The 15258-nt window shown below is 64.0% G+C and overlaps 1 protein-coding gene and 1 long non-coding RNA gene across 11 annotated transcripts in view; one reads left to right on the top strand and one right to left on the bottom strand.

Annotated features, from left to right (window-relative positions):
• Positions 1-606: 606 nt before the first annotated feature.
• On the bottom strand, positions 607-10440 carry LOC125114821 (uncharacterized). 3 transcript variants are annotated; one of them, XR_007131918.1, is made up of 5 exons: positions 10182-10440; positions 7683-9578; positions 4784-4890; positions 2523-3356; positions 607-807 (listed from the first exon to the last, which is right to left on the bottom strand). It is a non-coding gene; the product is annotated as an uncharacterized LOC125114821 (long non-coding RNA). The 3 variants fall into 3 exon arrangements; XR_007131919.1 differs by having other exon boundaries at positions 2523-2974; XR_007131917.1 differs by having other exon boundaries at positions 2523-4890.
• Positions 10441-10820: 380 nt separating this feature from the next.
• BAIAP2 (BAR/IMD domain containing adaptor protein 2) overlaps positions 10821-15258 on the top strand; it is a 56766-nt gene continuing 52328 nt past the window's right edge. For 7 of the 8 annotated variants that reach the window (XR_007131928.1, XR_007131929.1, XM_047758469.1 and 4 more), the window contains exon 1: positions 10821-10979. Coding sequence is in view for 5 of the 8 variants with exons in the window: in XM_047758469.1 (XP_047614425.1) it covers positions 10926-10979 (54 nt within the window). In the remaining 3 variants the exon portion in view is untranslated. Of the gene's footprint in view, positions 10980-12522; positions 13031-15258 lie in introns of those variants that run through there. The other variant, XM_047758467.1, reaches the window with a different exon arrangement.

The raw sequence follows: 15258 nt of genomic DNA, 5'->3' as shown, positions 1-15258 counted from the left end.
CAGGGACCGGCCCGCCCATGGGGCGTGGCCCCGGGGAGCCCCGCCCAGCCACGTGCTCGGCGCGAGGAGGCTGCGGTCCCGGCCCCTGGGCGGGTGGTCAGAGGCCTCGGAGGTCGCCGAGCCGGCTCCTGGGCTCCGGGCCGCCAGCTGGCAGCACAGCCCCGCGGGGACCACGCAGGGTCTGGGCTCCCGCCCAAGACGTCTGCACGCAGCGGGTCGGGACTTCCGCTCCCTCCGCACGGCCAAGGGTGTGGCCGCGGGGCCTTCCCAGATCCCGGCTTCATCTTAAGGGCACACAGGACTCGCTCAACTCCTAGGAGTAGTTTTGCGTTCTCGCAGCTTCCGGAACCCCGCCCGGCTGGAAGATGCGGCTGAACGGGGTCCAGGGAGCCCCTCGTTCCTCTCGGAGCCGAGCTTTGGTCAGAGACCTCTGAGCCCCAGGTGCCAGCGGTTAGGCCTCCACCGAGTCTCCCGCGCTCTCTGCCCCAGTGGAGTTCCGAGCCAAAGGTGCGGAACTCCACGGAAGTCTGGGTGCTTCTAAAAAGGGTGCTGTGTCTGTGAAAAGAGATTCAGTTAGGCTTTGGGGAATCCAAATGGAAACTGCAATGAGATGCCACATTGTACCCACTAAGGTACATCTTTTTTTTTTTTTTTTCAGCTTAAACAACTGGAATTTACTGTCTCAATTCTGGAGGCTGAGTCCATCGTCAGGGGGCCAGCATGGTCCGGCTCTGGCAAGGGCCATCTTCCTAGCCTGCAGACGGCTGTCTTCTTGCTGTGTGCTCACTCGGCCTCTCCTTGGTGTGTCTTTGCAGAAAGAGAAAATTTTCTTTTATGGCCGCACCTGCAGCACGTGGAAGTTCCCTGGGCCACACCTGTGGCAACATCAGATCCTTTAACCCACTGCACTGGGCCTGGGATCAAACCCGACCTTCCACTGCAACCCCAGCCACTGCAGTCCGATCCTTAACCCACGGCACCACGACAGGAACTCTTAGTGGGTCTTTTTTTTGTTTTTGTTTTTGTTTTGCTTTTTAGGGCCACACCTGCAGCGTATGGAGGTTCCCAGGCTGCGAATCGGAGCTACAGCTGCCGGCCTCCACCACAGCCATAGCAACATGGGATCTGAGCTGCATCTGCGAGCTACACCACACCACAGCTCACGGTCATGCTGGATCCCTGACCCACTGGGGCCAGGGGTCGAACCTGCGTCCTCACGGATACTAGTCGGGTTCGTTTCTACCGTGCCGCAACGGGAACGCCTAGAATTTTTTTTAAGGTAGCAGATAACAAGGATGTGGAGGAGCGGGAGCCGTCGTGTGCTGCAGGCAGAAATCGAAACGAAGGAGCCGCCAGGAAAGACAGCTTGGTGGCTCCTCGAAAACGCAACCTAAAACTGCCACGCGACCCCAGGTTCTACTCCTGGGGCGAAGTGAAGAGGGGTGTGCAGACCCCAGCCTGTACCTGAGCGTTCCCAGCAGCACCACGCACAGTCACCAGGTAGCATCACTGGGAACACGTGAGCAAAACCCGGGCATCCTGACGCTGGAAGGGGGCTCGGCCCTGAGAAGGACGAAAGCACCGGCCCCGACCACCCCGCAGACGCACTTCAGATGCTGCGCGAAGGGCGCTGGGCACAGAAGGTCATGCTCACGTGAGACGGCACGGGGACAGAAAGCAGGTGGGTAGTTGCCAGGGGCTGGGGAGGGGGTGGGGCCCGTGTCCCTTCTGGTGGGGAGAGTTTCACAACTGGACTCAGTGGTCACGCAGCTTGCGAGCATCCAGGCGCCCCTAAGGTGGACTGAGTTGGGCACTTGAAAATGGTTTGATGTGGGGGAGTTGCTGTTGTGGCTCAGAAGGTTAAGAACCCAAGGAGTGGAGTTCCCACTGTGGCGCAGTGGGGTTGGCGGTGTCTCTGCAGCCCCGAGACACAGGTTCAATCCCCATCCAGGACAGTGGGTTAAAGGATCTGGTGTTGCCGCAGCTGTGGCGTAGGTCACAGACGCGGCTCACGTCCTGCGTGGCTGCGGCTGTGGTGGAGGCTGGCGGCTGCAGGTCCCTAGCCTGGGAACCTCCATATGCTGCAGGTGTGGCCCTAAAAAGAGAAAAAGCTGACTTTTGTTATGTGAATTTTATCTCGATTCTTTAAAAAAAGATGGCATGTGTCCTCTGAAAATACACATCACAGGGAGCAGTTTTCTCCTAGTGACCCGGGGTGGAGGGAGGGTGGCCTCACGGCCCTGTCCGCGTCCCCCGAAGGCTGACAATGGCTCTCGCTTTGCTTCCTCGCTGTGCCCTGGCTGGCTGGGGTGCTGCTCTTCCTGCGTCTTGGGAGAGCTCTGGTCCCCCAGAGCAGGTGCCCCGGAGCCTGCTGATGGTCCAGACTCAGGGGCAGGCACAAGACTTCCACCCTAGCCGGGGCAGCCTGGCCCTGTCACCACCCGCTCTGTTCCTGCAGCCCAGTCCCGCGGCCTGTCCACCCTGCCCCCTCCCAGACCCTCTGCACGTGCCAAGTAGCCCACCTTCTCCGCGCCCAGGCCGCCCCTCTGCGCCTGCCACACGTCCCTGGCGTCTTCCTGGGCTGTCCACCAGGTGGCAGCGGAGGTCCCCCGATGTGGCGTCCCTGCCCACCCGCCCGCCGGCGCCCCGCATCCTCCTTCTCCGCAGTCCAGGGGCCGGGATGCTGGGTCACTTGTCCGGGGCAGGGCCCCTGGTCAGCCCGGGCCGGGTGCATCCTCCGTCCTCTCCGCCCACTGGGACGCCGGGCTGGGAGCCCGAGGCTGGAGTCTGACAGCAAAGCACTGGGGGCAGTGGTCCTGCAGCCGCCACCCCTTAACCTGCCCTCTCAAGCCACCTCCTGGGCTTCCTGGGGCTGCAGGGCAGGGCCACCGGCTTCCCGGCAGGTGCCTGTGCCCAGCAGGCAGCTGGGCTCTGACCTTCCCGCAAGGCCTCCGGGGTTCTCCTGGTGGGAAACCTACAAGCCAAGGAATGAAGGAAGATCACAACAGAATCCAACACCACCGGCCCCGCCTGGGGCTCTGAAAACCGAGGCCTGAGTCGGCACCGCTGTTGGCGCCCACGGCGGCAGAGAAAGTCTGAAATTGGGGTGAGAATCAACAGCAGATTTCAGGGCCTTGAGCTGCCAGATCCCGCAGGGGCCTCGTTTCTGCTGGCGACAGAGCACCGCTGCAAAGGTCACTTGGAGCCCGCGTCTGGCTGGGCTGGGGTTAAAGGTCATCTCCGGCCAGTTAAGTTGTGTTCCCTGGCGGATGGAATCTCCTTTTTGTTTCGACAGCTAGGTAATAGCTACAGTTTTCCATAAGCTGCATCTCTACAAGAATGTCTCTTTCTTCAACCTTTGAGGGAAAAAACAAGAGCCTGTCGGGGGAGTGACATTCTCAAGCTTGACCTAAATTAATATCTCTCAAAATCCTATTACTTTCTGACGGGACGTGCCAGTGAAGAAACTTCCGACGGCTCCACACTGCCTGAGGACGGGAAGGCCCAGGCTGCGGTTTTCAATACCATCCAGACAACTGCCTGGTTCTGGACATGCTTGGTTCCCACCCCTGGCCTGCATCCCTGCAGCCGCCGTCAGTCCGGCCCAGTCTTCGCTGGGCCACTGCGGGGCCTCCTGGGGGGCCGGCCCAGCTGTCTAGGCGGTTCTGTGCTGGCTCAGGGGCTGCGTTCACTGCAGACCTGGACGTGAGGCACTGCGTTCTCCAAAGACCCCAGCCCCTCTGCTCGCAGGCTTCCTGCCACGTGCTGCAGGAGCTCGCGGGTGGGGACAGCTGGGGGACATGGTGTGGCCCCTCGGCCGGCTCGCCTTCTCACTGTCCAGGGACCTCACCGTTCTCCAGCACGGCCTGCGGTGAGCCGCAGGGACAGGTGGGGCTTGTTACGTGTGCTCAGAGGGCCAGGACTCATGTCTCCAGGGCGCCTGCCGCCACTCGGTGGGGTCCGTGGGTCACACTGTCTGTGGGACAGGGCCCCCTGCTGTCCAGCATCGGCCATCTGAAGGTGGCTGTCCCGCAGTGGCCTGGTGCCTGTCACCTAGTACACAGAGAGCCCCTCCGGGTGTCCTCGTTCCAAATACAAGAGAAACAGGAAGCCCTGAGGGTCAGGAAGCAGAGAGGCGGGAGAGGAACCCCACTTGCCAGGTGAGAACTGTCTGTCCGCCCTCTTCCCCGGCCCTGGGCACATGTCTGGACCCAGACGGGGGACAGCAGGTGGGTGGCTCTGGGCCCCCCCTCTCCTGTGGACACCTGGCATGCTGGGCGGGGGATGCTCTCCTCTCCCTCCGAGAGCCGTGTGCCACCTCTCAGCCTTTGGGAGCCGAGAACACACAGGGGCTCTCCGGGTTCTGACCGTGTGGTCACTACACGACACTGCTCTGACTGAAAACCTCTGCCCGGCATCCAAATGTCACCGTGCCAGGCAGGGCTCTGTCCCATTGGCAAGGTGACCCACAAACCCACGCGAGTTGGCTTCAGAGCTCCCCCTTTGGAGACCAGGGGATCCTAGGTGGGGCTTTAGGATCTGCAGCAAGAAGACAAAGTCAAGATTCCAGGCCTGAAGACAAGATTTTAAAATCCGGCTTTAAATAAACACGGAATAAAAAAAGAGAGCGTGGAGCCTCCAGCAGCCGAAATTAGAAGCCGGCAGCCTGGGCAGGGGAGCCATCTGCACGCGCGGCAGGCGTCGGGGGCGCCTGGCACCAGCAGGCACCGCACGGAGGGGCCGCCCGCCTCCCGCCCCCCGGGAAGGACCCGCAAGGACACACCCAGGCTTGGGTTCCGAGGGTCCTCCAGGTGCAGCTTCCAGACAACGGGCTCCCTCCTCTCTGCTCCCGACACACGTTTCCGGTGACTTCCAGGGCCCCTGGCGCCACTGAAGAGGCAGAGTGAGGGGTAGACAGAGTCGGGGTTTCGGGGGTAAATGAAGAACCCTGTCTCCTCGGGGGCGAGTGACCACGGGCGCTGGCCTGGGGCGGCGCGGGGCCCACTGCGCGTCACCCATCCCTGGCCTCCGCACCGAAACACTGACTTCTTTTGACGGAGGGCTGGCAGGAGGGCCGGCCCTGGCTGCCTTAACTTCCCCCTCCTGCACGAGAGCCCCTGCGGCGGCCCCTGAGACGGCGACGGTGCCCGCCGCCGGCCTTCGGCCCCTCCCGCCCCCGCCTGGCCCAGACCTGCCTCTGAGCTCGGGCCCCAGCCTAGGCCGCCCCTTCCGACCCGGACCCCACGCCTCACCTGGGCGGGTGCCGGGGGGCCTCATCACCTGCCCGAGTTATTTAAATCTGCATTTCCAGTTAATGTATTCCCACCAGCAAGTGGGTGACCGAGCTGGCAGACGCAAGATGACGCTGAGATGTAAGGAGAGGGAGAGACACCCGCATGCAGCTTGGAGACTCTTCTCGCCCCTGCGCTCCCCCCACGCTGCCTCCCACCGGCACCTGGAGTCACACCGATGCCGCCTTATGTAAGAGGCCGGTTGCCGGGGAACCTCGCCCCGCCCAGCCCAGCCCCTCCACGCCCCGTGGAAGCCCCTCCGGCCCCTCCCGGCCCGGCCGGCAGGGAAGCTTCGGGACCACCCTAGGCAGCCTCGCTAAGAGGGTTGAGCTGGACCAGGAAGGGCCCGTGGGAGGACACCCCTGCCCACACTTCACCGCCTCCTACGACGGGGCCCCTCTCCAGCAGACCGCTCCTGCAGACAGACAGACAGACGGATGGACAGAAGTCCCTTCCTCCCGGGGAGGGCCTGGGTCAGAGGTCCCTCTGAGGGCAGAGCGGTGCAGGGTGCAACCTGGCCGGTCTGCGGCTAACGTCTTCGTTGGGAGGAGAAAGCCCTCGAACCCTTGTCTGAGGGAAGGGCAAGTCTGAGTCTGGGGAAGAGAGAGGAGTGAGCCACACCCGGGCGGTGGGAGCGTGGCCCGCGGCCAGGCCCACGCCCCCCACGCCCGCCTCCTGCATGGGAGCCATGTGGCAGGTGGCAGAGGGATCAGGACAGTCTGTGGGGACAGGGCAACTGCCTCACCTGCCGAACCCAGCAACCCCAGACCCCGGGGAGAGGCGCAGGTCATCGGAAAAGCTTGTGCCAAGGTCAGGAGTGCCCCCCCTTGACAGACTTAAATTTTAGGACTATTTATTTACTTAAAATGTTTTTTCGGCCACACTCATGGCATATGGAGGCTCCAGGACCAGGGATCAAATCCAAGCCAGAGCGGCGACCTACGCCACAGCTGCAGCGCCGCCAGGTCCTTTACCCTCTGTGCCACAGCAGGAGCTGCACAGGACTGTTTGGATTTGCAGTTAGTGCAGCGTCAGGCCGCACCCAGCCCCCATCACTGATGCGCTCGCCGCAGGCCGCCACCGGGGCAGGCCCTCTGGCTGACTGAGTCCACACTTGATCCGGGCCTCCTTCGTCTTCACCTAGTGTCCCTTGACTGCCCGGGACCCGCCCCAGACCCACGTGGCACTGAGTCGGCACGTGTCCTCGGGCTCCTCTTGGCTGGAACGCCGACGTCCCCGGTCTGGGTGACCCTGACGGTGTCCCCGTGTGCCGGGCAGGGAAGTGCAGCCTGTCCCTCTGCTGGCATTCCTGACCTTTCTCCCACGATAAGCCCGGGGCGATGGGCCAAGCATGGGGGCTACATACGGTCACCACGACTCGCCTTGCTGAGGTGTGCCTGTCAGTGTGTCGCCTTTCCCCGTCACCTGTGGTCTCTGCCAGTCGCCGTGTGCAGCCCCCACAGCGAAGGACAGCTTCCCACAAGCTTCTCTGGGGGCGCTGGGCGCGCGCCGGACGGTCCCTTCTGGCCTCGGCACACAGACCCCAGGGCGTGCCATGCGCCGTACGGGTTTTGGTGCTTTTCCCGTCGTTTACACCTCGGCCTCCCCACGACACCTGCACAGGTGACCTGCCCCGGGCCCACGGCTGCGCTGCTGGTGTCCCGGCGACGGGCCCCTGCGAGCGGCTCCCCTGTGTGCCCACTCCCCCAGCAGCAGCAGGGCAGATGCAGGTCCGGACGGCCCCCTCCCCTGCCTGCCGCGCCCCGGGCTTCCGGCCCAGGCACCCCCACGCGTTGCTGCCGACAAGGCTGACGGCGTGAAGCATGTGGGCTGAAGGCCCAAGCCCAGTACCCTGGGCAATCTGAATAGTTCTGCCCAGTGACGCTGCCCGGGCCAGTGGCCCAGAGCACCTGGCCTGGAGGGAGGAGACAGGGAGGGCCAGAGGGGGCGGGGAAGATGAGACGGCGTCCCCGCCTCCGCGCTCCCCTGCTCTGGAACTTTCTGGTGACCGAGTCCAAGAGCTTTAATCCAGGAAGGAGGAAAGAGAGGCAGTTCTGATTGGGCGGTTCCTCAGCGAGACGGGGAGGCTGCGGGGTGGGGGGGAGACGGCGCCCGTGAGGGCACAGAATTTCCCTGTGATCTGACACACACGGCCACCGCCCCCAGGCCAGGCCCAGCAGACCCCGGGGGGTGCTGGTCAGAGAGAGAGAGGGTGACCGTCCCGCGAAGGTGTGCGGTCACCTCAGAAGGGGCTCCTCCCGTTAGCAAAGATTCACAAATCCTTGTGCCTGCCTTGCCAGGAGAACAGCTTGCTTGAAAGCAGAGGCTGTCATCCTGTAATTAAATCTGAGACCCCCCCTCCCTACGTGACGTTGAGATGAAGCCACTTACATAACGCGACTAAAAATAAGCTGATGAAGAGATGCTCGATTCTCTGTGCTTCCAGCCTTTTCCTCTGGCCCCCAGGCGGGGGGTCAGCGTCAGCAGCACCGCGCGGTCAGATGCTCGGCTCCGACCCCGCACGCGACAGGCCCCGGCGCCGGTGCGCGGGGCAGAGGGGCCTCGGCCTCAGAGCTGGGGCGCTGGGAGCACCACGGCTACACGCCGCCCTGGTCGCTCCGTCCCTGGAGGTGAGGACGGGCAGTCAGAGGTGACTCCAGGCCTCTGCTTTTTCTGTGACGCCTGACAGCTGCACCCCGCCACCCAAGTAATGCAGGAAGAATGCCCTGGTCTGGGCGAGGGCAGCGGGCCTGGGGTGCTGAGGACTGAGGGTCCTGGCCGGTGCTGGTCCTCCTGCTCGTCCCTGCAGAGGAGCGGGGAAGGGCCACTGCTCAAGGGGACCGTGGCTTCTCTCGCTGGTCTTGGAGGGGGCGGGCCCAACCCAAGTCCAGGCGACAGTTTCCCAGCTGAACTGACGGCCAGCCTCCAGGAAGACCACTCGATCCCGAGGCCCCGGGCGGACTCTCGGAGCCCAGGGGAGGAGGAAGGCGCTGGTGTTGGTAATGGTGCCGGGACAGGTGGGCCTCCTGACCCCGGGAGCGGGCGCCAGGGCCACCTCGGCATCCGGTCCACCTGGCCCTGGGTGCTGCTCAGGTCCTAGGTCCTCGCTCGTGGGAGTCGGCCCTGCCCAAACGCTGCTGCCATCCGAAGGGGCCCCCACCTAAGTAGGAAAGGCCTCAGAGGAGCCGGTGGCCGGCCCACGGTTCAGACCGCATCCTGGAAGCTGAAGGGCTGAGCATCTGGGCGGGCGGGCGGCTGAGGGGGGCCACGGGGCAGGGCTGGGACTTCCTCGCTGCAGGTGTCCAGGCCCAGGCGGTCTCTTCGCCAATCCCGCTCTGTACCTGCCATCAGCGCCGTGCGTTTTTCCAGGCTACTTGGCTCCATGAGCTCATTTTCACCTGCCATAGGTGCCCTGCGAAGGCTCTTCTGACCGCTGGCTTCCCCCCAGCTGCTCCCCTCCGGCCCAGCTGCCAGCTGGAGGGCACAGGCCGAGATGAGGCCGCAGAGCGATCAGCCCACCTGGATGGCGGTCTGGGCTGTGAGGTGTCTCCTGCCTCAGCGGCTACCAAACGTGAGCATCCCACTGGGCAGGAGGCGCAGGCACGGGCAGGATCTTGCGGGGGCGGGGGCTCCCCTCCCCTCTCTGCTGTGTGCCGGCTGAGGCAGCGGACAGCCCGGCCCTGAGACCGCTGACTCCCCCACAGTGACGACGCCCACGTTTCCAGCCTCCACCTCCCTCTGGTTAAGCAGCAGCTCTTCCCTGGTCCCACCCAGCTCCACGCTGGCCCCTGACCCCATTCAGGCCAGTGGACCTCAGTCCCAGGGCTGGAGGGACGAAGCGTGTGCTGCCGCTGGCTGGCCTGAAAAAGGCGCTGAAGAAGGAAGACTGGTTTGACTTCCGTCATGTGAGCCAACCACGCCCTCATTGTAAGAGCCAGTTTCAGCTGACTCTCTGTCCCTCGCAACCAAAAGAATCTCGGAAATTACATACCCTGGGATCTACCTTAAAACACCGCAAGCAACAGGGTGGAGGAAGCCGGGCTGACGGTGGAAAGAAAGTTAAAATAAGAGCGTCTGTAGAAACGAAAGCTCGAGGTTAAGGGAGACAACCACTTCTAGAACACTGCTTCCATTTTTTTCGAATCCTTGTGAAGTAGCGTGTGGCCGGTTCAGGTCAACAGCCCTGCGGAGCAAACTGTCAGCCCCCAACTACCTGTGGGGTCCTCCGTCCGTCGTGGGTGTCCGAAGCTGAAGGCGTGACTGTCCAGGGATGGGATGCTGGTGATGCTGGCGAAGAAGGTCAGATTTAATGAAAAGGAAACACTTAGAATTGATGGTTTACAATGTGAAGGAAAGAATCCCTCTAAATTCGTCTAATTCACGTAAATATTCCTCCAAGGGAGTTGTACTGGGAACCCTGTGTGCCAACTTGGTCAGCTTCCTCAACAGAACCCTCCATAACTCGCCTCCAAAAACCTGGTACCTCTGATTTCTTCATCCATCTAGAGCAGCTCTCTCCCCCCCCCCGATTTTCCCACGCCACGGGGTCCTCCCTCTCCACGGAAACTCCCCCCAATGAGGGTCTTCTGCCCCCACGAGGGCCCTCTCTTTGCTTAACTGTCAGCCCTCAAACCTCTCCTCAGAATCCCCTCCCCTCCTCATCCGCCCCCTCCAGGATCTGCCCCCCCCCCGCCCCCCGCCACCTCCCCAGAGTCCCTCCCCTTCCCTCTCCAGCTCCAACCCCTCCCCAAGATGCACCCCTCCCAGGGTCGTCCCCCCACGGTCCACCCCTCTTCTGGGTTCTCCCCAGGATCCTTCCTTCTCCGGAGCCCATCCTCCTCCCTCCTCAGAAGGGCTGGCCTGGGGGTCGCCGCTGCCCGGTGAACTTACCTCCAAAAGTTCCGGGACCCCGCCGGATCCCCCGGGCAGCGCGCCGGCCTCTCACCGTCCTTCGCCAAGCCCGCGCAGCAGGCGGCCAAACACCCAGGGACCCTACTCTCCTCAGCGCGAGCCCCCGACCCCTGCGCCTTCGGCCGCCTTCGGGGCAGCGACGCCCAAGAGCCCGCCGCGGGTACTCGGCACTTTGCGAAGTGCAGCCCCCACGCGCGTTTGCCACCGGCGTCCCCCCACCCAACGCCTTCTGCTGCCTTCTTCCTGCGCTACCCCGCCCCCACCTCCCCGCCCCCAGCCCGGCTGTCGCTCGGGCCCCCCAGGCTGTTCCCAGGGCCCCAGCCTGCGGTGCGCCTCCGCCTCCTCCCCCGCGATCGACGGCGCCACGAGCCAATTACTGCCTGGCTCCGGCCCACAAGCTCCGCCCTTGTGTCCGCCCCCTTCCCCCGTCTCCGGAACGCACCAATGGAAAAAGCGTCGCGGGGGCGGGGCCTGCAGGTTGCCTAGCAGCAGCGGCTGGGCGGGGGCGGGTGGCCGGGGGCGGTGATCCGGGTGCGGCGGGGGCGGGCGCACGGGGGCGGGGCCTATAGGGGGCGGGGCCTGGACGGCTATAAAGGTTGCCGCCGGCGAACAGCCGCGCTCTTGGTCCGGCTCCGCGCGTCTTTTACCCGCAGTCTTTGCTGCGTCCGCAGTCGCCGCCGCTCACGCTCCCGTTCCGGTCCGTGGTGCAGCCGGACCAGCACCATGTCGCTGTCTCGCTCGGAGGAGATGCACCGGCTCACGGAAAATGTCTACAAGGTGAGCCCCGCGCCCGCCCGGGGCGGACCCTGGGCCCTCGGGGGTCTTCCCCGCGCAGCCGCCGGGACCCGGCGCCGTTCCGGCATAGGATGGCGCGGGCGTCCTCGCCCCGAGAGCCCCGCGCGCCCCTCCGTGCGTTCTTCGCGCGCCCGGGGCCGGAGCCCTCGGACCTGAGTGGGGTGGGGGCGCAGGCGCCCGGCTGCGGCGTCCAGAGGCTCCTGGGGTCCCGGGCCGCGCGGCTGCTGGTCGTCTGGCGCGGTGGTGGCCCTGCCCGGTGCGGTTACGCAAGCCTTGGGCACTTTTTTTCTCAACAGGCTTTGCTTTTTCCCAACTCCTTTTCCGAGTCAGTGGACGTGGCCGGGTGGGAGGTCGCGCGCGGGCAGGTTGGATGGGTGGACAGATAATCCGTCATCTTATGTAACCGCGGAGGGAGAAGACTAATTGTGTAGGAGGCTGGCGCGCCTGCCTCTGCTACTGATGTGCGAGGAGTCGGCTCGCATCCCCTGGTGCGGAACGCGCGGGTGTGGGTCTGAGCTCCGCGCAGCCCGCAGGACCCCTCGCCGCCCCCGCCCGGCCGGTTTTGCGCCTTGGGGGCACGTTGGCGGGCACGCGGGCTGCCGTTTTTAGCATCCATTTTCTCGGTTTGGACCCCCGCCCCCACCCGCGCAGACCCAGGCTCTGGTGGCTCCGGGCTGTTCTGGGCGGCTTTTTCTTGCGGGAGATGCGTGCCCTGGCGGCCCACGCGGTTCCCTTACCGAGCTGTGCTCGATGCCAAAACTGTCTGGGGGTGAAGTGGCGGGCCGGGAGGCTCCGAGGTGGTGTTTACGCGGCGGCGTTGCTGGTTCATGGCGGCGGACTGGGGTTGCAGCGCGCTGGCCGAGCAACAGTTTCTAATTGTGTTAAACAACTACGGCTGTGCCGCCTTAGCCCGCGCGGCCTGCCAAGCCCTCTTGGCTTGCGCGGAGGGAGGCCTCTGGGGGGCCCATAGCTTTCAGCTGGAGTCCGGGGCGGCTGCAGTCAATCGCGGCTTCTAAGAAAGGTTTCAAAGTTGTTGCCGGGTCACCTGGAAGGCTCCTGAAGCCGGGTCGGGGTTGACCAAGTCAGTTCCGAAGCCGTGTTAGAGCTGCTGGTAAAGGGAGTGGAGACTGGTGAGGAAGCGGCGCCTGTAAGAGGAACAGCCTTTGGGGTTTTCATGTTTGTGTCACGTCGAGGTGGAGGCATGCGTCTTTGCTCGTGTTGCTCTGTAAGTGCTGTCAGGGGAGGGAGGTTTATTAAATTATTAGTCATTAGTTCCATTACCACTTGCTCATTTGTGCAGGGGGTGGAAGAGAAGTGCTGGTCTTGGTGTTTTTTCCCGTTTTTCCTGCTTCTGCACTGAAACCATTAAACAGGAACTTTTGTGGCGAGAATGAGGAGGGGGTGCGTGGCGCGCTTTGCGGTGGGGAACCCCATGACTGGCCCTAATAAAAACGGGGCAGTCCGGCGCGCCGTTCCAGCTGAGCGGCTTCTCGATGGAGCCGGGATTTGTTTGCAGGCCTGAAGTTGAAATCTTGGCAGGGCGGTGGCAGCAACCTGATGGGATCTGCGTGCCTGGGGCCTTTCAGCCCCTCTGGAAGCAGAACAGAGGCTTCGGGCGTGCATTCAACAGGCTGGTTTGCGGTCTGTGCTGGCAGGTCAGCTGATGCCTGAGCTCCCATGGGAAGGCGTGGCACACACCGAGGACTTTCGGGTTGGACGTGTCGGGAAGTAGGTGCTGGGCGCCTGCACAGACCAGGCAGCTGGGGGTTGCGGGCGGTGCTCCTCTGCCTGATGTGGCCTGACGGAGGGGCCTTCGGGCGCAGCGCTATACCTACCGTGGCTGGTCACTGGGGAGCTCGGGGTCCCCAGCAGGAAAAGAGCTGGTACTGGTTGGGGGACTTTGGCACAGCGATTGGGCAGGAACCAGCTGACAGCAGGCGCCGCAGGACACAGCTAAAGCCTCTGCGTGTAGACCCAGGCTAGTCTGGCCAGTCCTCTGTTCTGTCCGGGGGTGCTGCTGCCTCTGTGCCCAGGTTGGTGACTTGTGGGAGAGTGGCTGGGATCCAGCCCTGCTTGGTGCCATTCTGAGCTGCAGCTCAGCTGTTTGCTTTGGCCCCTGTGTCGCCTCAACTGCAGTCCTGAGTGGTGTTTGCCTTGGCAGAGAAGGCAGAGGCGGGGATGCTCGTCCTTGGCCTTGCTGATTAAAAATGCGAGAATAAAATGTCCAGTTTGAGTCCCTTCCCTGGAAGACTCTCCCGCGTAGGATTTAATTTCTCTTCCTGTGGCCTGGTTCCCATGGGAGCTGTGTCCTCGGGGAATTTTGTGGAAGACGAAGGGCCGCGAAATAGAATGGCTTTGAAACAGCCACTGAGAGGTCACCCTCGGACCCTGGGCAGGGGGATAGCAACCGAAGCCCTCGGGGGGTGGCAGTGTGGGCAGCGTGGCCTGGAGGCCCTGAACCGTGGGCAGCCCTGGGTAGTTGCCTGGGGCGAGGGACACAGTTGTGGGGGGAGGGTTCTGCTGCTCGAAATTAAACCCGAGTTGCAGCTCTCTTGGGGGTGGACGCCCAGTGTCCCCGTGTGCCGGGGAGGGGTTTTTCGCAACTGACCTCAGCTCCCAGCTGCCGGGGAGGTGGGTGCTTTTCTCACAGTCGTGTATCCCAAGAGAAGCCCTGGCTTCAGGCCGCCCCATGACCTTGGAGGGTGGTGGCTCTGGCTCCTTTCTTAGGAACCGTGCCACAGGCCTCCATCCTGCCCCGAGGGTGCAGGAGAGGGGGGACAGCCTGAGGAGGAAGATGTCCTTAGGAAGACGGCAGGCACGGCTGCTCGGGGCGTTGTGGGCCCAGGGCCTTGGTTGGCACAGCCGGGCTCGTCACCAGAGGCCATCTGGCCGTCCTCACTCTGTGGCTGTCGGGAAGCTGGCCTGGCCATGCCGCAGCCACCCTGCGATGGTGGCTGGTGTCAGCGGGTTTCTGCACCTGGGGTCTGTCAAGGTTGCCACGGCTGGTGTGAGGTGGTGGGCACCTGGGGAGGCCTTGCCTGCCCCCCCACCGCAGGTAGGTGTTGGGAGGAGCAGAGGGAAGCATGAGGCCCCAAGTCCTCTGCCGCTGACCCCAGACCCCCTTCGCCCTCGTCCTCTGCTGGGCAGTCCCACCAAACTCTTGGGCGCCTGAAGCCTGGCGCGTGGAGTGGACCGAGCTCCTCGGCTCCCGGCTGGGGCCGGGGAAGTGGGTGTTCTGCGGGGGCTTCCTGGGCAGGAGCTGCTTGCTGGGGGGCTCCCGGTGCTCTGCACGTGTGTGTGTGTGCGCGCGTGCGTGCGTGCACTTGTGCATGTGGGAGCATGAATATGTACACGTGTGAGTGTGTGCAGGAGCCTGCTTGTGTGGACATGCGTGTGCGTGCTGGCGGTGCTTCATTCTGCCTGAGAGGTAATCTCGGGGTGCCCTGTTGGGGTAGCATCTGGGGATAAAGCATGGGGGCCGCTGTCCCCGCGGGGGTTTGGAGTTTCCTGCCCCAGCTCGCGCTGCCTGAGGCTGCCTCTCCACCCCCGTGTGCCAGTGCTGCGTCTCCCGTGTCCTGGAGTAGCCAGGGCAGCGAGGGGAGGTTTTTGTCACGCTGACCTCTGAAGGACGGCCTCTGGTGCCCAGGTCACATCCCAGAGGTTGTAGGCTCCTCTGCCTGGGATTCCTGCTGCTGGAGGTGGCTTGGCGCCTCGGGGGTTCTGCGGAGATCCTTGCTGGCCGGGAGTGGTTTGCCTGCACTGCTGTCCCCCTGGGGCCAGCCTTGAGAATGTGTCCTTTGTTGGGGAGGCTGCTGGGCTCGTGGACAGACTGTGCACTCGGGACTCCAGGTGCTGGCATCAGGGCAAGGGGCTTGGGGGCAGCCTCCGGAGCCCGGTTCTTGTCGCCGCTTCATCTTTCACCCGAAGCTCCCAAGGGCCAGCGGGTCTCTCTCCCCTCGCACAGGTGCTGCCGGCTGGGCTGCCCAGGCGGGGGCCTCGGGGGAGGCCTGGCCACTGACCCCGTCCCCTCCTGAGCATAGGCAGGTGGGCAGGGAGTCTGAGGCACGACCAGCATTCCCCTCAGTTTGCAGGTCTGGGTCCTGCTCGGGGGAGACCCACATAAGACCCAGGGTCGGGGGGGGGGTCCTCTCCCTGCTCAGCCTTGTGCGGCCCCCTTGGATAGGCGCTGTCAGGGCTGCTTTCCGCAGGCAGGCCCCTCTGCGCAGTGATTCTGTGGGGGTGTCCTGGGCCGCTGGCACCC

Source organism: Phacochoerus africanus, chromosome 14, assembly GCF_016906955.1.
Source record: "Phacochoerus africanus isolate WHEZ1 chromosome 14, ROS_Pafr_v1, whole genome shotgun sequence".
In the NCBI taxonomy this organism is placed as follows: Eukaryota; Metazoa; Chordata; class Mammalia; order Artiodactyla; family Suidae; genus Phacochoerus; species Phacochoerus africanus.
Note: the sequence above shows the minus strand (reverse complement) of the source record. Positions and strands in the feature narration are given on the sequence as shown.